The 24447-nt window shown below is 42.4% G+C and overlaps 1 protein-coding gene across 1 annotated transcript in view; it reads right to left on the reverse strand.

Annotated features, from left to right (window-relative positions):
• Nucleotides 1–382: 382 nt before the first annotated feature.
• Nucleotides 383–24447, reverse strand: part of LIMK1 (LIM domain kinase 1) — a 137078-nt gene continuing 113013 nt past the window's right edge. Inside the window, exons 9-16 of the mRNA XM_073565777.1 lie at nucleotides 23205–23291; nucleotides 20808–20939; nucleotides 16850–16909; nucleotides 16640–16705; nucleotides 14793–14928; nucleotides 11673–11728; nucleotides 10213–10370; nucleotides 383–7817 (exon numbers count right to left, since the gene is read on the reverse strand). Coding sequence (XP_073421878.1) covers nucleotides 7655–7817; nucleotides 10213–10370; nucleotides 11673–11728; nucleotides 14793–14928; nucleotides 16640–16705; nucleotides 16850–16909; nucleotides 20808–20939; nucleotides 23205–23291 — 858 coding nt within the window. The 3' untranslated portion in view covers nucleotides 383–7654. The remainder of the gene's footprint in view (nucleotides 7818–10212; nucleotides 10371–11672; nucleotides 11729–14792; nucleotides 14929–16639; nucleotides 16706–16849; nucleotides 16910–20807; nucleotides 20940–23204; nucleotides 23292–24447) is intronic.

Raw genomic sequence — 24447 nt, forward strand, 5'->3', positions numbered from 1 at the left:
ATTTGTAAGAAAAAAGTCTGTATGCACAGGCCTATACATGGTCCGTGTGTATGAACCTTTAATCTTTGAAAGCCTCATTGTAAAAATGGAACCCTGTAGCTAAATGGTTGTCATTAGAATAAAAACATTTTCTTCTCCATATAGACTGAATGTGTTGGACTAGCCAGGGCTACTTCAGATATCAGGATAAAATCAAAGTGTTTCATCCACTGTTTTGCTTAATTTGCATAAAGCATATTTACCCAGATCACCATGGAGCCACCAAGCTGAACATCTGGCCAGGATAACCAATGCGGACGCCAGCCATGGAACAAACAGTTTCCAGATTGCTTTGACTGTATTTTTCCCTCTAAAGTATAAATAAATACACAGAACGCAGAGATGCTGGGATAACTTCATGTATTCCGATTGATCTTTTGCAGCAAAATTGAACAGAAAATTGACAAGCTCTTTGTGAAGAACAACAACTTAAATATTTTTTCTAAAAGCAGTGTACAGTAGTTTCTGAGCGCAACAGTATAACAGTACAAAAAAATGTGCAATATCATCTGCCTGCAACCAACTATTAGCTACAGAGGGAGTATCCCTTCTTCACATGGGAACGCTGTGTTAATGAAGTGTGAAGAAATCCTAAAAGTGAATGTGAACTTTGTTCATCTTCTTGGTTTTAAATCCAACATACAGTGCCGATGAATTTCTTAATATATCTTTATAGCGGTCAAAGCTTACTTATGCCACATACAGAGCTTCAAATTCCCTGTATACATTGCTTCAGACCTGCTCCATGTTCAGTTGTAATTCATTCTTCTACATCAGCCAGCCAGCTTTACAGCAGGGCACAGAGCAGAAGGGGTTTACAACTTGGCACAGAGCAGGAATGAAGCAGGGGAAATAAGCCCATTCTGCTTAGGCCTCTTTCACACTTCAGTTTTTTACAATCAGTCACAATCCGCCAGGTTTTGAAAAAAACGGATCCTCAATTTTCTTTTGAGGATCCGTTTTTTCCCCCATTGACTTTCATTAATGGCGGATTGTGACGGATTGCCGTCCGTTGCATCCGTTTTTTTTGAGGATCCGCCAAAAGTTCCTGTCCGTCACCATCCTCAAAGATTTCAAAACGGAGCTTGCAACGTTTTTTTCTCTGGCGGATTCTCTCTCTCTCTTTCTCTCTCTTTCCTTTAAAATTCTTCATTTTGCGGATCCGTCCAAAAAACGGACGGGTGGCATCCGTTGTCATCAGTACTAAAACGGATCCGCCATCCGTCCTTTTGGCGGACTTTGACTGATGCAAAAAACTGAAGTGTGAAAGAGGCCTTAGTCAGCCAACCAGGTTTTTCTCCTGCTTCAACCCTTCTCTATGTCCAGTTGTAAACCCATCAGGCTAAGTGGAAAGATAGGTTTTATTCCTTCACAATCTTCCTCTTCAGCCTGAACTTGTTCTAACATGGATCAGATACATCTTTAGCAGTTATGACCACACTCACAAATTTCATTCTGCAACCAATATTAATGTGTACCTACAAGGGATTGCAGGTTGAAATATGTGAGGGTGGTCATTATGGACAACTTATTGGAGAACTCTGTAATCTGGCAGAAAGTTTTTGCTGAGTTGTGTCAATTAAAACACTGTGTGCTGTTGTTTCAATAAAATCAGTGGTTTGTCAGCATGGGATTCACTAAAGGATTAGGTGTCTCATGCCTCCTAGTCAACTGCTCTGTGTAACCCTGCCCCACCACTGATTAGCAGCTTTTTGGCAATATACAGTGTACACTGAGAGCTTTCAATCAGTGGCAGGGGCGGAGTTATAAAGGGCTCGACATTTAGAGCATTGCTACACCTTTAGCAGACAAAATTGATTTTATCACAACTGCACCCAGTAAATAAGTGATACATTATTGTAATCAGGGCCTCTCCCCTTAAAACATGCTGCTCTAACATGAGAAAGCATAAACCTTGTGACATATTCCCTTTAAATGTTAGAATTCTTGGTGACAAAAACCACTTGTAGAGAGCTCCTTGGAGATTACTGCATTGCATTTTATATTTTAGTACAGTTTATGAATCTTGAGCAGTTTGGAGCTAATTTTCCCCTTCGGGTAGTTAAAGGACACCAAAAATGTTTAAATTGAACATTATCTTTGCAGAAACTCTGAGCCCCAAACTAACATATTAAATAGGTACTTACATTTCCACCTACTGCTGTTAGATAAAAGAAAAATATAGAGGTGTTCAGAGGTGGACATTCAATTTAAACATGGCACAATCTGATTCAGTCACCTGAACATAATGGAGACAGAAGTTTGGGGCCAATATTTAATGAAATTATTTTTATTATTAGGATCAATGACTCCCATTATGGTGGGAGCTGTAAAAGGTCTCATCTTGCAGACCACTGGTCTTATCTAATGTGGACTGCAACATGTAAACTCAGGTAAGAGACAGAAATGGAATTTAGAGGTATTTTACTACTCATTTAGTTAAAGTAGATCTACTCTTGTATGAAGTCTGCTTTGTTTAAGTGGTTGACATTTGGCTGGGTGCTGATGACCTATTGAACATTGTGATAGACATCATTAGGCAACTACTTTCCCAAAGTCTTCTGTAGTTAAACTTCTGAAAGGATAGTTGTTTTTTTATGGAGGGAATAAGACCAGCTTAATCTACTAACACCACTTTTCTAAAAGATAATGGTAGGAAAGGGCATGTTAAAATCCAACCCAACCTGAAGAGACATAGTCATAGTGAGGATTCTACATTCACATGAGATTCTCTATGATTGCTAACACACAGCTAGTCAAGTTAATGTGATGCTCAAAGTGATTCCTGATAGTATTACTTTGGTGAGCCTTGCACACAATACATTGTATTACTATAGGTTGGCAGGAATTCCCAGAATAACACCAAAAATCAGTGCTCTGGAGATGCCCATAGTGGAAGGTCACTATGTGATTGTATATGTCAGTTTAGTGAGAAACAGTGAAACAAACCTTCTATGTAACACAAGTCATATTTGATTTGTATAACACTAGGGAAAGCTGCATCAGAATTTACAATAAAAATAATCTATCTCCCTTACAGTCTGCAATGGTCAGTGGGTTTCTCTATATGTGCTTATGTCTTATAAGTTCAAACTGGCTTACAACATGTTGTGACATGGCAATTGTAGTCCAACAAGTATCATGGCTATTATAACCTGTGATTGTCATCTAAAAATTATTGATTGTTTCATTTACCCTATTTTATGGATGATGAGGAGAGCGGAAATATTACCGTGAGCAGTCTTACAGGTCTGACATCTCATAGCTATGAAGTACTTTCAACGATAATATTAGTTGGGGTCTAGGACCTTTAGCAACCGTCTAGACAAAAGAGGAGTTACTTGAGCTCCAAGCCTAAGTGTATATTCTGCAAAAGGGCCCTTACTTACCATGTACCATTTATGATAAAAGCCTCTTCAAACTCTAGTATAATTACTACCTCTGCATCAACTATAGTTATGTCTCTAGACAAAGGGGTCGAGTTTAGTTTTAGTCGGCCCTACTTAATTATAATTACAGTTCCAATGTCAATGAGATCTTCCCTAAGAGATAAGAAAATATTTAAGTAAAGCCAATTGAAGCTGAAAGGACATGACATGGTCCATCACTTTAGGTGATGGGGAATACTAACCAACACTTACATTACAAAATTTTGAATATTTTAGCCACCCCAGGAAGGCATTTGAGCACTTAAAAAAATGCCCACTTAGGGTAGGGTTTATTAAGCTACACCCATTCTGTGACCCAACTTGTAGGACTGTTCTAGCAAAATCAGAACAACTTACAAGTACAGTACAGTATGCTAATCGGTCTTAACCTGCCAGTTCATCATTCATATATTAATAGATTTTCAAAGGTCTACACAGTCGCAAAGAGGTGGAAATAGATGGAAGCAAGTGATAGCAGAAACCTCTATTGCTGGAAATCAAAATGGCTGATTTCCCTTCTACTAGAATCAGTTTTTAAACCTGAGAACCAATCTAAAGGTGCTAAGTGTGTAGACATAACATTTGATTAAATTATGAGATGCAATTTTTGCGTGTAAGGCTACATTCACACATGTGAGTGTCGCTGTATGACTGTATGAGAGAAAAGGCCTGATTTTTTTCTCAGATATCATCCTGGTGGACTCCATTTTTTTTGCCCTGAAGAAGGTAGACTGTCTGAACTTTATAAATCCATTAACTCTTAACAATGTATGATGAAACTCAGATGGAAAACTGAAGCACAAGGTCTGTCTTCAAGTGTTTCATCGATACTACTCGAATCCCCATAGACTTTAATGGCTGAATCTAAACTGTAAAATGGATGAAATCAGGGAGTGCTCTGAGTGTTACAAAAAGACCCGTTTTAAACAGCTTAGTGACCATCAATATGTCTTTTTACTGATGTGAAATATAAAGGAATAGTTTCCACCAACGGGTGAAAATGCAGAAGCTGTCAGCTGTATATAGCTGACTAACTACTATAGCCCACCCATGATCGGTGTCGGCATCGGCCATGGCCGTTTAACCATTATACATTTCATAATGCTATACGTCCAATGCTATCCTTAGATGCTGCTGTCAATAGTGACTACGGCATCTAGATGGTTAACAGAGTGTGGGGGCTTCCTCTTTAACCCCATCGGCACCCTAAGATCTTGATTGTGTGGTCCTGATATTTTCCATGGCAATCCATGGCCAAATAACAGCCCTAGAGTCTGCCGGCTACAGTGGCCTGTTCATAAATTGTCAACAATTTAGGTGGTAATAATAATTTTTTTCTTTTCTGTCATGCCACGTTGCATTAATTCCGGAAAAGCACCTGAAGACTTAATAAACTACCTGACAGCAGCAGATTTGAATATGCTGAGGGGCACTGTTTTTACAGTGGTATCACTTTTGGGGGTTTTCCAATATATAGGTCCCCCAAAGTCACTTCAAAACTGAATACGTCCCTGAAAAAATAAGTTTTGTAAATTTCATTTAAAAAAATGAAAAATTGCTGCTACGTTTCTAAACATTCTCACAGCCTAACAAAGTAAAAGGACATTTTACAGATGGCACTGATGTATGCCAGAAATGAGGTAAATGTAATTTGTTAACTATTTTGTGCAGTTTGACTCTCTGGATCAAAGGAATAATTATTGAATAATCATTTTTTGTCAAATTTCTATTATTTTTTATAAATAAACGTAAAACATATTGACCTAAGTTTACCATTAAAGGGGCTGTCAGGTCCAATTCGATAAGTCTGCAGTCACTTTGTGTGACTGCAGACTTATGAATCCCCCAAATGCATACACCCACCGTACATTGCGAAGATTTACCGGTTTCTGAGACTGGATGGTATGTATACATAGTCCCGGTGAGAGCCCGTCCAGTGCGCGCGGCCTCACTCCATACACTTGTATGGAGCGGTGTCGTGCCCTCTAGTCTACCACGCCCACTGGACGGACGTGTCAATCAATACAAGTGTATGGAGTGAGGCCGCACGTACTAGATGGGCCCTGGCCGGGAGTATGTATAACTCATACATACCCTCCAGCCCTGGCTCACAAATCAGTGGAATCCTTGCAGCACACAGTGCGTGCACTGGGGGGATTCATAAGTCTGCAGTCACACGGAGTGATTGCAAATTTATCGATTTGGACCGGACTACTCCTAACATAAAATGCAATGTGTCACGAAGAAACAACCTCAAAATAACTGGTAAGTGACACATGTCAGATATATAAAAAATGTGGCCTGGTCACTAAGGAGCTAAAACTGATGGATGTATGGATTTTCAAAAGCTATGGGTCAGTGTGATGTCCAAGAAAAAAACATAGAGCACTAGGACATGTACAATGGGTGTAAGAATGTAGCCTAAGATAGGGAAGTCTACTTGACGGATTCTCCACTGCCTCATGAGGGGACAATTTCTGCTGCAATTCTGCACAGAAAAAATATCAGTTCTACCGTTCCGATCTAGTCCAGACATCATCCATAAGAAGAGGGTTTAGCTGCCCACATAGATATTGGATTTTTCACACATGTACAGCAGTTATTGGCCACTTGTAGGTATATTCACTGGCAGTCAATTTGCTGCAGAAATTCTTTGTGACTGAAAATCAGTTCCATACATCTGATTAGGGTAGTTTTGGTGGTGTGCACATGAATTGGACCGTCACAGGCTGCAACAAATCTACTGCGTGTGAATTCACCCTTAGGCAATTTGACAATTTGGTTATGAAAATTTGTCATTCTGAGTAAGAAACCGAACAAGATGCCGACACGGCACGGTCCTCTTGTGTACAACAGGAGCTTGGGTCGCAAAAATCCTGCATTTACAGACTCTGCGAACCTACATTCAGTATAACGGGAAACGCTGCCCATCAATAACTGTGAGGTGAGGAGGAGATGAAACAGTGTTAGGAACGCAAATGTACAATCTAAGGCCAATAATGTGTCAGAGAAATGGCATTAATGTACTACAAACTAAAGAAACATTTTCCTCATACGTAATATAAGGCAAAAATAGGGATTATTTTCAAATGTGCAAAACTGCTGCACTGAGGAAAATGCACACTAGGGGGCGATGTACACAAAATGGGCATGATTATTATGAAGTGCACTTATAGGACACGGCAAACGTGGGAAATAAATGGAGGAAGCCTGAAAAAGCCTCAGATCATTCACTGCAGAGAAGCTTTCATCTCTAATAGCTGCAGATACATTACATAAGATGTGTGCATTATACTGGCCTTTCGGTGCTAAACCTAACTGTATATATAGATACATCAGAACAGTAGGGGTCTATTTAAGCTATAGTAAAACAAACACAGAAGAAGCCAGTATGTTAGTCATCTTAGCGGTGGGCCGTATACAGTCGCCGATGGGTGCTGCGTATATCAACAGTCACGATGTGTAGATATAAGAATGCTGGTGGTAATAAAAGCTGAGAACCAATCTATAAGTGCTAAGTGTGTAGACATATAGCATTAAAGTAAATGATAAGATGTCTTTTTTGTGTGTAAGACAGGGAAGACTACTACAGCGATTCTTCTGTGTTCTCTACCCAAGCACACTGTGGTCCTATCACGGAGTCCAAGCCTGATTTGGGCCGACAGAGAAAAGCAGTAGTCGCTTCTTGGCAACAAGAACAAGTACTCAAGGACAACAGGCGAAAGTCACAGTCGACATTGGGAGGATATGTACAGAAAGCTAAATATACAGAGAGGTATATACACAAGGTGCAGAATGCTCCTCTGAACAAGATGGCTGACAGAAAAGGACGTCATGCAGGGAGGATGTGATGAAATGACGCCCTGAACGACAACATATATTCATTACTAGAGACGTAAATAGTTTACAAAGTGCCACATTAAAAAAGCCAGGTTCATCTCCTCCAGTCCTAGAACCATTAAAAACCTTCTTATCCAGTAGGCACCCAGTGGAACTACAACATCTTTGGATTCACCTCAATGCTCACAGTCAGTGGCAACAACTTCTGGCACAGCAGGAGCCATCCCTAAATCAAGGAAGAAGGGATGTGATCCCTAATCCGTGCAAGGTAAGCAGTATGAGCTCCCCACAAACACACACACGTTAGGATATCTCCCACGAGGGGTTCTTCATCCTTGAAGCTGATGCTATTCTGGGTCTTCAGGGTGTGCATGCAAGGTACAATCTCCTCTTCTGTAAATCTCCCAAAAACCTTTCTCCAGCTGCTCAAGATGAGAGCTAAGAGGAAGTTGCAAATTCAAGTGCCTGAGGAGTGAATCCAACCAGAGCTGGAGCTGCGAGAAACTTGGCCTGTAAAAGAAGTAAGAAAAAAAAGATTTTCAAAATGTCTTTTCCCTGTTGGACCATTGGTCGCATTTCAGCTCTGGACCTCAATGCTGAAAGGCATCAATGCTACCCCTTTGAATAATTAGAACATACTTTAAAGAGTAACCATCGAATCAATTGTTCACGCAAAAAAAAAAAATCAACATTGAAATAGATCTTATTTGAGAAATCTGCTTCTTTTTCCTCCTGGACTAATCGTTCACTTTTAATTCATGGGTAAAAAAAAATATACAGAAAAAAATTTGGCCAGAATATCCTATATGTTCTTCACCTACCCCTTAAAGAGAAACTGGAGGCGACAAACTCAAACCTGCAAAATTTAACAAAAACAGGGTAAAACATATACCTCTACCTGTACTGGTACCATTTCTACGACGTCAGCGCTGTGCCTCCAGTCGATCACATGACTGTCACATCCAGTCAGGGACCTCTAATCAGCTGCAGCCTTTCAACATTCTGTTAGTGACCAGTGAAGGCTGCGGCTGATCAGAGGCTGCTGGTTGGCTGCAGGGATCACATGCTATAACATGAGTCAAGGCACCGACATTGCAAGAATGGAACCAGTCGGAGAGGTACCGTATGTGTTTTTGTTTTTTTTTTTACCTGGGGAACTTTAGCAGTTAAGAAGTGGTTGTCCCTCAAGTTATTCTTATCCATAGGAAATACAAGACACCCAGAATCTTACATAATATAGGATATCAACCTGATGCTGAACGTTCAAAGTACAAAATGGATAATGCCATTTTATTACTTATGCTTTGGAAATGCTCTGAGTTGGGGAACTATTGGAAAGGGATATTATTAGTGATGAGCGAGTATACTCATTGCTCGGGTTTCCTCCAAGTATTTTAGTATACTCGTTGCTCCGGTGTTCGCCGAGTATTTTGGCGTGCTCAGAGACTTAGTTTTTGGCGACGCAGCTGCATGATATGTGGCTGCTAGACAGCCTGAATACATGTGGGGGTTGCCTGTTTGTTAGGGAATTCCCACATGTATTCAGCCTGTCTAGCAGCCACATATCATGCAGCTGTGTAGACAAAAACTAAATCTCTGAGCACGCCAAAATACTCGGCGAACACCGGAGCAACGAGTATACTCGCTCATCACTAGATATTATCTATCATTAAAAGAATATATAAGCCTGAGATACCTGTGGATCCCAAAAATGTATATAACGGTTAATAGAGGATGACATTGAACATGACCGTGTTCAAATAGGGATTCACAAATCTTATATCAAGCTAGGAAACATATTGCATTCAAATGGATTAATCACTCATCACTTTTAATTAAAAAGTAGGCTAAGCAATACTATTAGATTGGAAAAAGGTATATATAAAAAACGTAATACAACGAACAAATTCAATGGAATTTGGGGTCCATGATTGGAAAGTCCTGGTATACCATCGAGAGGGTTGTTGGAGAGGCCACCTGATTTATTTGGGAATGCATTACATAAGCCTGATGTGTCATTCTAGTACTACTAAGACTACTACAACTACTTTCTCAAAACTTATATTTACCTGTCTATACGACTGAAGCGCTTACCCTTATAACCTGCCATCTAAAACATAGTAAAACATTGCTTAAGGTGTTTGGAAGAACTGGGCTAACGGTTCCCTGGAGAACAAATATGAAACCCCTTTCTATGTACTTTTTACTGTAAGTGATGTTATGTTTATTGTGGTTAGTGTTATAATTGACTTCAAAATCTTAATAAAAATGACTTGATTTAAAAAAAGAAGTGGTTATACAGTGGTGACGAATCCCTTTAATGATGCATTACACTGTCATGGCTGTCATGGGATACCTCCACCGAATACTTGGTGTTCGGGCATATTTACTACTGTGAGAGTTCCTTGATTTTGCACATTTTGGAACAAATTTTTGCATCTAATTGTAAACTTTTTAGAAGCACTAGTCTAGGTTTGCACTAACCATGGCCCTACTAAAGGGGTTGTCCACAACTCCGACAACCCCTCTTCAATCAAATGCTTGCCCGTTAAAATAAAAACACCTATACTCACGTTCCATGTTGGTGGCTGCTCTCTGACTTCCTGTTGATGTTCGGCACGTCCAAAGACGGGGACCATAAAGCTGGTGCTGATTGGGCGCAATGGCTCGCATGACTTAACATCTGCACGTGAGCCCCGGGAAAGAGAGTGCCGACACTCGATAGAACGACGCCGGCATAGGAGGTGAGTAAACGTGTTTTCATTTTAATAGGGGCAAACACTCAGATTGGGAATGGGTTGTCCAAGTAGTGGACAACCTCTTTCAGTCTTCAAAATTTGGAAAAAACACAATTTTTTTTAAATGTTATCATTTTTTTTCAACCATCACTAGCACAGTAACGTACCGTTTTTCTGGATCTAAATCACAGCATAATACTGCACTGGGAAAGAATCCCGGTGGGCAATTTGTGGGACAAAATCGATCTAGAAAGGCACGAACATTCAGCCCAAAATCCATGGTGCGAGGAAGATAATCAGGGTCTGCATTCACACGGCCAATAATCTGTAAGAGACAAGAAAAAAGATGGATAAGCCTCAAGTACATATACAAAACCCCCGATTTGTCATTTTTTTTTAAGTCATTTTCCTTTTTTTGTGGTATTAGTTGCTGTTTTTGGCACACAATTATTCAAAATGGCATACACGATTCATGATTTTGATGCAAAGTCAAAAATTGTTTTTATTTTGTTCTATCTCGAATTGCTTTATCACAGATCACAAAAATTGTGCCAAAATATTGGTATACTTAGAAATACACTAAGGGATAACTGTAGTGGAGTTATGCCAAGTTTTGTGACTTTTTAAACAGTTGCAATTAATGAATCAGGCGACAACATCTGGAATCGCCAAACTCCGCCGACAACACAGAAAACAAAAAAATAAACAGGTGTTTACTGTATTTTTTGAACTATTAGACACACTTTTTTCCCTATAAATATGGGATGAAAATCAGGGTGCATCTTTTAGTCTGAATGTAGCTACCTGGAGGGGGGTGGCGGCGGCGGCGACAGTGGAGCGCGGTCACAGGAGGCAGGAGCAGGCTTGCTGCTGCAGGAAGCCAGCAAAGGCACGAAGTGGGGAGATGCTGCAGGTCCTGGGCTGGGAGGAAAGAACGTCCCGGCGGTGCGAAGCAGGAGTGGAGCCCCCACTGTGCACACTAACTTCATGGTGCGCTCCAGGAAAATGGCGTCAGTGTCAGCACATTGGCATATTTAGATCTCAGCTGAATGATGAGCTGAGATCTCAATCTGCGCATGTGCTAGCTTCGGTGCCATTTTATTGAAGACTACTGGGAGATCAATGTGCACAGCGGGGACTCCACTCCTGCCTGGTACTGCTGAAACATCCCCTCCTCCTAGCCCAGGGTCCGCAACATTTTCCAACTCCTACTGTCAAATGATGTAGATGTGACCCTGCTCCTGCGACCCCGCTCCTCGGCCGCCGCCTTCTTCCCGGTAAGTTACAATCGGACTGTAAGACGCATCTGTGACTACTGACATGCTTGATCCTGAAGACAGGTTAACAATTCTTTTTCATGCTATTTTCCTCCTCTAAACTTGGGGTGCGGCTTATGGTCTGAAAAATATATACATATAACATAATATTCAAAAAAGGTGCAAATAGAATAATGAATTGGGTGCAAATAAAAAAAGGCACAAAAATAGACAAAAAACAGGCACAAAGGCAATGATGAATCAGGGCCAAAGTATAATATATCATCCAAATTAGAAGATGTTGTGAAAGAAGATCAACTAAGCTGAGAAAAAGGTAAAATAAGAGAGTAGAAAAAAATGTCTGTGGTTACCTCGCAGAGCACTATCCCAAAAGAGAACACATCTACAGATTCATCGTAACTTCTTCCTACAAAAAGGAAAATAAAACAGCTGAGACACCGACGTGACTGAAGCTTCTGCATAGAGCAGATATTTGTAATCCTCTAAAATATCAGGTTACTATACAAGTATATTGTGCATGGGTGTTACTAAATGTACGGTATAATGCAGTACGGTGTATTATAGTACACATGAGTAAACTTGGTTATAATAGGCGAGAGTATCCGGTGGGCAACGTCCCTGAAATTAGAGATCCTTGACCCACTAGATCAGGGGTAGGGAACCTATGGCTTGCGAGCCGATTGTGGCTCTTTTGATGGCTGCACCTGGCTCTCAGACAAATCTTTAACAAAAAAAATAATGATGGAAACCGCTGATTTCCGAAATGCATAGGAGAAGTTTGGTCCTTACGGCACATCGTACCTGCGGCAGTCAGGTGGGCTACACATGACCACTGATGTCACGCAGTTCCAGCAATCTCCGGTCACCATCATACCACAGGACTCTACCGCAGCACCTGAACATCCACACCTGCCCGGCCGCACGGAGCGCCTGTCACTGGCCAGGACAGTTCAAGAGGGGAGGATTTATTCAAGTCTTTCACTGAGCTTGCTAAAGAAAAACACCTATCGATGGATAAACTTGTTTCGTGTATACTGATGGTGCTCCGTGTATGGTGGGGAAAATCAAAGGATTTGTAGCGCTTCTTCGTGAACATGAAAAGAGACCTACCCTAAGTTTTGATTGCATCCTACATCAGGAGGCACTATGTGCTCAGATGTGTGGCGAGCAGCTTGGTGAGGTGATGTCGCTGGTCATTCAGGTGGTCAACTTTATTGTTGCCCGAGCTTTAAATGATCGCCAGTTTAAAACACTGCTGGATGAAGCTGGTAATAATTATCCTGGTCTGCTTCTGCACAGGAATATGCATTGGTTGTCAAGTGGGAAGGTGATCAGCCGTTTCACGGCTTGCCTGAGCGACATCTGGACTTTTCTTGAAATGAAAAACATCGAGCATCCTGAGATAGCTAATACTGAGTGGCTCCTGAAGTTCTACTATCTTGTGGACATGACTCAACATCTGAACCAGCTCAATGTGAAAATGCAAGGTGTTAGAAATACAATATTATCCCTTCAACAAGCAGGGTTTGCATTTGAAAACAAACTAAAAGTCTTCATCACCAACATTGAAACAGGTCATTCACTACACTTTGAAAAACTGGGAGAATTTAAAGATTCATGCACAGCAAGTGACCCTGCTCAACATCTTGATCTTCAGCAGTTAGTGGACTTCACATATAATCTCCTGCAGTCATGCAAAGTGTGCTTTGGAGAATTTTGTGAGCGCATTCGTCTTAAGTTCATCACCCATCCACACGAGTGTGAAGGTGGACAGTGCCGACCTAAGTTACATCCCCGGTGTCTCCGTCAGAGATTTTGAGCTACAAGCTGCTGACCTGAAGGCCTCAGACATGTGGGTGAATAAGTTCAAGTCACTGAATGAAGATTTAGAAAGACTTTCACGACAGCAAGCAGAGTTGGCGAGCAAACACAAGTGGGGAGAAATGAAAAACCTTCAACCCGCAGACCAGCTGATTGTCAAAACTTGGAACGCCCTTACCGTTTTATACCACACACTGCAGCATGTGCGTATTGCTGTACTGACAATGTTTGGCTCTACGTATACATGTGAGCAGTTTATCTCATATCTAAAGAACATTAAGACCAACCTACGATCATGTTTAACGGACGGAAGCTTAACCTCACCACGTATCAACTAGACTACAAAGCCATCAGCCAAACCATGTAGCACGTAGCACCAGAAGTCACATTAATGGTAAGAAGTACTTTATTCATCATTAGTTAGCAACAGCATAACAACGTTTTTAAAAAGAATTCAGAGACTTATTGTTCTTTAAAAGTGTTGGTCTTACATAAAATGCACACAATTACTTGTATTTACTTTTATACATATTGTATGCCTCTCACGGAATTACATTTTAAAATATGTGGCGTTTATGGCTCTCTCAGCCAAAAAGGTTCCCGACCGCTGCACTAGATGTAGTGAGTTTATATACTTTTGAGGGTATATTGATCATATAACCTAATAATACTAATTGTTATTATATAAAAAAGTGGGAGAAAACGCAATACATAAAATGCATATGCAAATATTGATTTCTAACTGTATTTCAAAATGAGACATTTAGTAAAAAATTGATCAATTATTTGAGCCACCCCGCCACGCCATTCTCATATGGGGCAGTCCTACTCTACGTTTTTTATATTCACTGTGCCATTACGGCCTCCTAAATGTGTTAAAAGCAAAACCACATTAAATGCAAACTGTACCTGAAGCATTTCTGAATCATTCCCATAGCGCCAGAGAGGGCAAGCGCAGAAAAAGGTTGACCAGGTCCAGACATAGACATTTCAGGTTTAACCTCCACACTGCCGACCAGCAATACAGATGAAGGGTGATACAGGCAGTGTGGAGGTTAAACCTGAAATGTCTATGCCTTTTCTGGCTCCATGGGAGTGATTCAGAAACGCTTCAGGTACAGTTTGCATTTCATATGGTCTTGCTTTGGCGCCACAGAGGGCGAGTGCAGATAATGGTTGACCAGGTTCAGACATAGACACTGCCTGACCAGCACCACAGATGAAGGGTGATATAGGCAGTGTGGAGGTTAAACCTGAAATGTCTATGTCCGGACCTGGTCAACCTTTATCTGCACTGACCCTCAGAAGCACAGGCTGAATGGTGGAACAGGGAGCCGACTGCTCCCTATTCCGCATTCGGTGGTGCCATTTGGCAAGGAGCTAACCGAACTTATGTATGCCACTGTTTCTGGAACTTGTCTCTCAGTTTGCCCAGGTCTACAGTGATGGATATCGCATAGTGTTTTTTTTTTCTTTTACACTGGGTGCCTATTAGTTGCATATCCCACTCTTTGACTATACAGTGGGATATAGCATGTGCAGTGAGGATAATATATGAACCCCCCCCATTTTATTACGTACTTGAGTCATACAATTTTAGACTTTCATTAAAATGTATAGACAGTCATACGTTAGTACTTCTTTCTCACCATTTATCATTTCTGGCGCCATCCAGTATGGATTCCCTACCACAGTGTAGCGTTTCCTTCTGTCCTTTCGGATGTCCCGAGCTTCATCTGTTATTAATCGTGCCAAGCCAAAATCTGCCACCACCAGGCTGCCATCCTGAATGCCAAAGACAAAGATGTAAGTATTTGTGCAGGACCAAAAACATCTCCATAATAAATCATGAGATTTCTTATCATAATCACAGTCTCATATGTTGATACATACAATCATGAGAAAAACTAATTAAAATTAATTCTATGGTTTTATGTATCAGGTGTGAGGTAGCGCTGTCATCTAAGTAGGGGATTCTCGCTAGGCAGGGAACAAAACCAGATCCGGCACGGATTTTCCAACAAACCATAACAGTCCTTGCGGTTTATTCACCATCATAAACCATAGAAGCAACATAACTTCATAACATCTGCATAGCGTCCATTATAGTGCTTACTCTGGTTATCAGTGTCCAGTACGCAGGCTCTCTTAGCCTCACAATTATCTCACCCACGTCAGGGCTCCTCATGCGGCTTCAGCATCCCGCACACGTTCATTCCCTCCAGGGAACTCTCTGGCACACATCGCCATTGCTCACAGCGTCCACATGTGCTGTCAGGCAGGAAACTCCATCTCTGCAGGACCTTACACACTGGACTAACCAGGTCCCAGCATTCACCACATGTGACCTACCCTGGCCACATTATATGGTCTATAGCCACGCCCACAGGGTCACGTGACTATGACCTCATCACAGGTCTTTCACACACTCACATAGCCTTTTAATACAGGCATTTTCAGACACACCCCTGGGTGGGTTTGTAGGTAACCAGAACCTGCCCATCTCTCTAGTTACCTGAAGACTTCTCCATTACACTTTGAAACAACACCTCAGCAATGATATTGCTGATCACACATACACAAGTCTCCATCTCAAAGCCACCCACTTTGAGATACATAACAATCCTTCAGGATTCTGCCACTCATCCGTTCTCTTGGGACATCCACACAGCGCCCCCTAGCGGACACAGTGGTTACTACACCACACAGGATATCAAAAAATCTCCATCTTTTCTTTAGAAGGTCTTAAAAGTAGATAAATAAAACCTCAGATACATGACAACACATGACAAATTACACCATTTCATTGTTACTTAACAAAAACTAGGCCAAAATGCAGAAACAGTGTGTGGAAAATTAAGTACACCCTTACTGATTCCATGGGAATTAAGAGGGTAAGTTTCAGCCCTGTGCTGCTAATCAGATGAATATTGGTAATTATTAATAAGCAGGTGAAGCACCTCTATAAAAGCAGAAGTTTTAGCAGTTTGCTGGTCTGGAGCATTCTGGTGTGTGTTAACACAATGCCAAGGATAAAACACATCAGCAATGATCTTAGAGAGGCAATTGTCCCTGTCCATCAATCTGTGAATGGTTATAACAATTAATTTTATATGTGAAAATTAAAAAAAAACAAACCTAAATATCTAGTGTGACTTTAATCCCGGCGAATCAGCGGAAGAGTGAGACTCTGTAATTTTGCACCATCTTGGGTATTTTGCTGGGACTGTTCTATATGTTATTGTCTGTTCGCAATTCAATAAAGTATTGTCACACTGTTATACCCTTACCCTGGGTTGTCAGAGTATTATGCCCACGGTAAAAGGAGAGCAGACATTCAGTGGGATGAGCCCTGGTCATGCGGTTTTGGGCCAGTGGACAGAGCACCCGCTGACCCTTGTGTCTCCACATCTAGGTTTCAAGAATGATTATATACAAATAGAATCTTCTTGGGTATACTAACAGGCAGGAATATATCTATCAATGACTGTCTTACCTCCCGTACAAGGCAGTTGTGAGAATTCAAGTCCCGATGAATTATATTCATAGAGTGGAGGTAGGTCTAGAAGTAATTATGCATATATATCAGAAATACGTATCACATTGTATATGTAACATATAGATATATGTATATATATATGGGATACATATATAGATAGATGGATGGATAGATAGATAGATAAAGGATTCATAGATATAATCTCACCATTCCAGCTGCTATATCTCTCGCAAAACTGACTCTCTGATTCCAGGGATATTGAGCGTCCTAAACGACAAGGAAAACTAAATAACATATGTGCTATATGATATATACTGTGAAATGTTGTTACTGAGCCAATAAAACTTTGCAGATGTAGTATTTTGAAATTTATCATGCAACGTGTTAACTATACCATGATATCGAAAACTGTAACTTGACGCACAGCACGGCACAAGCCATGGAACATGCCAGGTTGAGTTCTCAAGTTAGAGTTTACAGTTCCATCCTCGTAGGTGTTAGGAAACACTACATATGCATTAATATTATATGTACTAATCTAATAACATTTCCAAATGTCTATGCCACATATCTGAAGCTTGTTACAGATGTTAGATTGTTATCAGATGGCAGGTATTGGTTGACAATCAGGTTGCGTTAAATGTGCATGTTATTTATACAAGGATTAGTGGCTGATTGTATTTGAGAAATCAATAGGGGATCAACTAAAACGTTAGCAATTGGGGGGTCCAAAAATACCTATGAATCATGTCACCAACCCTGTAAAAAATAAAATAACTCTCTGAATGACAATGGCATTCAGTGACCAGTCACACTGCGGTTGGAGATCGGACCGAGATCCATGAATGTCTGCATGAGCCCTTATCCTGCCCGGGTCCAGGGCTAGGTCTCAGCAGCTTCTGCAATTGTCTTTTGTTGTCTGCAGCGCTGCAGACAACTGAGTTCAGCGGCTCTGCCTTAGTAAACCACACAAGGCTCAGAGCCATTGAGCTCACTGATTGGCTGCTATGATGCAGCAACCAATCAGCGCTAGATCTGGGCAGGGTAAGTAAAGAAGAATTTGCTTTTGGAACTTACAGGAAGAACTTTTCTGAAAAGGGACAACCCATTATAGTTAAAGAAAAACTGTCACCTGATTAATGTTTCCCAAACAGCAGGCAGCATGAATCAGAACCCTGGTGCACGGTTTCAGCTAGACTAACTGCAAGCGCTGGCAGTGTGACCTAGGTAGACAAATCAGCCTGAGAAAGCCTGTTCTAACCCAAGTGATGCTGCCTGCTTATGATTGGGCACCATCATACAGTGGAAAAAGACAAAAATCTTTGCCCCAGACAAAAATCTCTTCTAACACCTCCTGAAATTAGCAGATTAGGTATCCTAAAATTTACAAGCTAATATCTGACATGCTGACGGTTCTCATTTAAACCATGCCGCCCCTCATCCTAGACACGCCCCCGGAAGAAGCAGGCAGCGAAACGCGCATCGGGGTGAGGGGACGCCAGACACACTTCCACCACGCTTAGGTAATTATACCATTTCCATTGTTTTTGGGTCACACTTGCCATTTTCCCATGGCACTACCATTGTATGCATAATAATGTGTCCATGTTATTTCACACGGTTTTATAGGTTAATTTTTGTTCCCATGGGATATGCAACCCTTATTTACAGTGTTAGAGGTATACTATTCTGAATTACACTATTTTCAGAAACACAGTCCATGTCAGAGCATGATGGTTACAAGATTGTGATGGAATATGCTGTGATGTGTTTATTTGTATACAATAACTCTTCATGAGTATTGATCAGTGATTGTTGGCATTTATTTATCACATATCAAATTGTTATGAGATTGTAAAAATTATGTACAGTACAGTATATACTCGTGTATAAGCTGAGATTTTCAGCCCATTTTTTTGGGCTGAAAGTCCCCCTCTCGGCTTATACACGGGTCATATATCTGGGGGTCGGCGGGGGAGGGGGAGCAGGGGTGTCAGAGATCATACTTACCTGTCCTGCTGCGGTCTCTGCAGCCTCGCTTCTCCACTGTCTCTCCCTTCCTGTCTTCAGCGGTCACGTGTTGTACCGCTCATTACCACTCATGAATATGCACATATTCATTAGTGTAATGAGCAGTACCACGTTACTGCTGAAGACAGGAAGGGAGACAGTGGAGAAGCGAGGCTGCAGAGACAGCAGCAGGATGGGTGAGTATAGTGATATTCACCTGTCCCCCGGTCCATTGCTGCTCACCGCTGTCTCTGCTGCATCCTGTGTCAGTGACGCCCCTCTGATGGCTGAACAGTCACTGACACAAGAAGCGGTAGACAGTGGCGATAAACCCAGGAGAGGTGAGTTGGCATTTTTTTTAAGCAGCATGTGGGGGCATATTCTATGGAGCAGCATATGGGTGCATAGTCTAAGGGGCAGCATATGGGGGGAATAATCTATGGAGCTGCATATGGGGGCATAAACTATGGAGAAGCATATGGGGGCATAATCTATGGAGCAGCATATGGGGGCATAAACTATGGAGAAGCATATGGGGGCATAATCTATGGAGCAGCATATGGGGGCATAAACTATGGAGAAGCATATGGGGGCATAATCTATGGAGCAGCATATGGGGGCATAAACTATGGAGCAGCATATGGGGGCATAGTCTATGGAGCAGCATATGGGGGCATAGTCTATGGAGCAGCATATGGGGGCATAGTCTATGGATTCCACCCTCGGCTTATACACGAGTCAATAAGTTTTCCCAGTTTTTTGTGGCAAAATTAGGGGGGTCGGCTTATACACGGGTCGGCTTATACACGAGTATATACGGTATTTTCTTCTTTGGACTGTTGTCCTGTATCCCTCTTTTTGATTTTATTGATTGTGATGTCCTAGCGTCCCCATACGGCATTATGCTTTTGTAATTTTAGGGAATTTTGCAATAAATATTGTTTTTTATGTCATTTGGGATCTCTTCTTTGTTCCATATGCACATTGTTATGGGATTTGTTTATAATACTTGAGCGAAGTGCCCTGTGTATTAGATTTGGACTTTGTTTGATTGATATCTGGAGATGTTACATCTCCACAAGGACCTGGTCTTGCGATGTCTGCTTCTGTCGCCAGGTGCCACCATATTCATTCAGCGGGCAGCGGTGATAATGGAAGAAACCTCAGAACCAAAAGCTCTCTCCAGCCAGAAAAGTTAGAGATATCAGCTCCATTCTTCAGCCAATTGGAAATTACGACAAACTACTAAAGAGCCCAGTTTACTGCTGAAAGCTTCGAGATATAGCCTTGTTCTCCTCTATTTAAGGGCTCTTGCAGACATCCATGCAAATCGGTCCAAGTACGGACTACTAATGCACGGACAGGCAGCCGGTCTCTCGAGGCTGTCACACTCGGGTCAGGAGACCAGCAGTCTGTGCATTGTGGTACAAGATCAGACTGAGATCTAAGGACCTCTGCATGAGCCCTAAGTCTTGTGTGTTCAGCTCCGGTCTAATGGATTTAATTCCTGTTTTGATCTCAGCTTGTTTTACGGACTACTCTTTAGTTCTGATTTTGTACCTTCTCTGCCTTCTTGGTTGTGACCCAGCTACTTGACCACTCCTGCCAGCCTGAACCACCAAACAGTGGCTCCAGCTAAGGGACCCAGTTAAAGTCCAGATCCCTGTGCAAGAGTTAAAGGGTGAAGGTCATGGCAACTCCTGACATCTGGTAAATGAGTGGCTTGCACTAAGCCTGCCCATGGGAGCCATTTTTAGAGTTGTCAAGCGACCACTGACAGACACTCATTACATTATACCTGGCCTTTACCCTTTAACCCTTGTACAGGGATCTGAACTTTTACAGGGGTCCTTCGGATGGTGCCATAGAGTCAGCTGCTGTTCAGGGGTGCAGGCTGGCAGGAGCGGTCAGGTAGGTGGGTCAGAACCAAGAAAGCAGGTGCAAAATCGAAAGGTAGTCACTAGTCAGTAAAACAAGCCGTGGTCAAAACAGGAAACAAATACAGTATTAAGGATCTCATAAAAATTCCCAATCCAGGATCTCATTGAATTTGTTGTAAAAATGTAAGATTTATGCACCAAGTTGCCCTTCAGACTTGATCATGTCATATATTTTCATGGACAAGGCAAATGGAAAAAAATTGGAAATTGCATACCATCCCCTTTATCACCCGGCGCAGAGTCCCTCCAGGGATGTATTCTGTAATAAAGTTCAATCTCTTGTCCTTGTAAAGTACACCTATAAACCTCAGGACATTAGGGTGCTCCAGACAACGCATGACCTTCACCTGCGGGACAAAGGAAAACCACTGACATTGTTAATACTAAAAAATGAGTGCATGTCTCTGACAATCCTCCAGAGATGATGTCACCAAGGCAGAGGTATCAGCTCCTTTGACATCACACCTATAGAATCATTACCAGCTGCAGAGGCGTAAAAAGAAGGCATCACATTCCTACAATGGGCCACAGTTGTGGCTAAGGTCACAGTACTAAATTCATAGGGCCAGGACTCTTATTAATGTGACTACCTATAATTCTCTAATGTCACCACCTGTTCTGGTGCCACTGAAGGGAATCTGGGTTTTCCATCAGAGAGCAGCAGAATGAAGGGTCAGAGACCTTGATTCCGGTATTGTGTCACTTACTGAGTTGCTTTACCGCCATTGTGATAAATCCCTGTTTATCTGCTGCAGATCTGCCAATCCTCTTAATGCTGAGCCCTGTATAACCTAACCCCCACCTCTGAATGGCAGCTTTCTGTGTACACTGGGCATAAGCAGAAAGCTGCCAATCAATGGTGGGGGCGGTGTTATAAAGAGCTCATGGTTATGGAGGACTACATGGCAGCAGGTTTACTAATCCTCTAGTAATATTCTCCTGCTGATAAAGTAATGATTTATCCAAACTACAGCAAGCAGCCCAGTAAGTGACAAGTTGCTGCAATCAGGGTCTGTCTCTACATTATGCTGCTCTAAGATTAGGTGGAAAAAAACAGGTGACAGATTCTCTTAAAAGAACTTGTCATAACCACTGTGAATTCAGCATTTGCACCTGTGCCCTATAGAGAAATTACCCTTCTTTGCTGTCACAGAGGTACAATTTTCGTATTGATCCACCCCGTACATCCTGTTTTTTTCTCTTTTTCTTCTGAGCTGCACAATAGCACTATTCTGTCAGTATCACATTCTCTTTTTCTCTTCTTTCTCAGCAGTAGCATATCCCCTCAAACCTTATCTGCTGTGGCAGCACAATCACCTGACTGCCATCCACTGCGACAGCACATCCTTCTGACTCCCATCTGATGCGGCAGCATATCCCCCTGACTCTCATATGATGCGCAGCGGCAGCACATCTCCCTGACTCCCATCCGCTGCGGCAGCACATCCTGCTCACTCCCATCTGATGCGGCAGCACATCCCCTTGACTTCTATCCACTGCGGCAATTCACCCCCTGACTTCCATCTGCTGTGGCAGAACATACCCCTGAATCCCATCCGCTTCGGCAGCACATCCCCTTGACTCCTATTTGATGCGGCAGCACATCACATATCCCCTGACTCCCATCCACTGCGGCAGCACATCCTGCTGACTCCCATCTGCTGTGGTAGCACATTCTCCTGACTCCCATTCACTGAGGTAGCAAATCCCCCAATTTCCATCCGCTACAACAGCCCACCCCCTGACTTCCATCCGCTGCGGCAGCACATCGCCCTGACTCCCAACTGCTGGAACAGTACATCCCCATGACCCCCATCCGATGTGACAGTACATCCCCCTGACTCTCATCCGATGCGGCAGCATATCCCCCTGACTGCCATCTGCTTCTGCAGTACATCCCCATGACATCCAACTGTTGCGACAACACATCCCCATGACTCCCATCCGATGCAGCAGCACACCCCAATGACTTCCATCCAATGCGGCAGCATATTCCCCTGACTCCCGTCCGATGCAGAAGCCCATCACCCATACTCCCATCAGCTGTGGCAGCACATTTCCCTGACTCCCATCCGCTAAGGCAGCATATCCTCCTGACTCCCATTCGGTGCTGTAGCTAGCACATCCCGTCTCCAATCCGCTACAGAAGCACATCCCCGGATTTCTATTGGTTGTGGCAGCACATCCCCGAATCCCATCCGATGTGGCAGCACGTTCCCCTGTCTCCCATCCGCTTCTGCAGCATATCCCCCTGTCTCCCATCCGCTTCCGCAGCACATCCCTATAACTCCCAACTGCTGCAAAATCACATCCCCATGACTCCCATCCAGTGTGACTGCACATCCCCCCGGCACCCATCTGCTGCGGCAGCACATCCCCGTGACTCCCGTCTGCTGCGGCAGCACATCCCCGTGACTCCCGTCTGCTGCGGCAGCACATCCCCGTGACTCCCGTCTGCTGCGGCAGCACATCCCCGTGACTCCCGTCCGATGCAGAAGCACATTCCCTTGACTCCCATCCGCTGAGGCAGCAAATACGGTCCTGCTGTATTTCATGTATGGAGTTGGGAACTGTTGAACTGTAAATGCATGTAGATAGCATAAAACACGTGCCTCTTTCAAAAATGTTCTTTGTGTTTCTTCATCAAATCGAATTAACTCCTTCATCACCATCACCTCGCCAGTCTGACGATGAGTAACCTGGCAACAGACAGAAATAGTACATGTCATTATATCCAATTCACAGACTCTATCCAGCATATAAACATTCAGGCTGATTTGTCAATGCATAGAAATACCATGAAAAATACTGCGGGCCACTTACTGCTGCAGGGGGAGACACTAATGTGCCAATCGCATGATCCAGCAGTGTTAATAATCCTCCTGCATTTGCCATTTAGCAAATACCTAACAATTGTAATTGAATCCACATGTAAAATGAGTAAGTTTTATTTTTAAAATCTTCTAGTGAATGGAATAATTTTTTGTGGTGTTACCCTCTTAAGAAAGAGGAATATTTTAGCATTGATTAAATAGGATCAAGCCTGTCTGCACAAAATGGAACTTGTCTGTACAGGATGGAGCTGGTCTGTATAGGATGGAGCTTGTTTGTGTAGAATGGAGCTTGTCTGTATAGGATGGTGCTTGTCTGTATAGGATGGAGCTTGTCTCTATAGAATGGAGCTTGTCTCTACAGAATGGAGCTTGTCTGTGTATGATGGAGCTTGTCTGTATAGAATGGAGCTTGTCTGAACAGGATGGAGCTTGTCTGAACAGGATGGAGCTTGTCTGTACAGGATGGAGCTTGTCTGTATAGAATGGAGCTTGTTTGTATAGGATGAAACTTTTCTGTATAGAATGGAGCTTGTCTGTATAGGATGGAGCTTGTCTGTATAGGATGGAGCTTGTCTGTATAGATTGGAGCTTGTCTGTATAGATTGGAGCTTGTCTGTATAGAATGGAGTTTGTATAGGATGGAGCTTGTCTGTTCAGGATGGAGCTTGTCTGTACAGGATGGAGCTTGTCTGTACAGGATGGAGCTTGTCTATTTAGGATGGAGCTTGTCTGTATAGAATGGAACTTGTCTGTATAGAATGTAGCTTGTCTATTTAGGATGGAGCTTGTCTGTATAGGATGGAGCTTGTCTGTATAGAATGGAGCTTGTCTGTATAGAATGGAGCTTGTCTATTTAGGATGGAGCTTGTCTGTATAGAATGGAGCTTGTCTGTATAGAATGGAGCTTGTCTGTATAGGATGGAGCTTGTCTGTATAGGATGGAGCTTGTCTGTATAGGATGGAGCTTGTCTGTATAGAAATGGAGCTTTTCTGCACCGAAAGGAGCTTGTGTGCACAGGAG

This window comes from Dendrobates tinctorius, unplaced genomic scaffold (assembly GCF_039654945.1).
Source record: "Dendrobates tinctorius isolate UK_male_01 unplaced genomic scaffold, ASM3965494v1 ptg000016l, whole genome shotgun sequence".
In the NCBI taxonomy this organism is placed as follows: domain Eukaryota; kingdom Metazoa; phylum Chordata; class Amphibia; order Anura; family Dendrobatidae; genus Dendrobates; species Dendrobates tinctorius.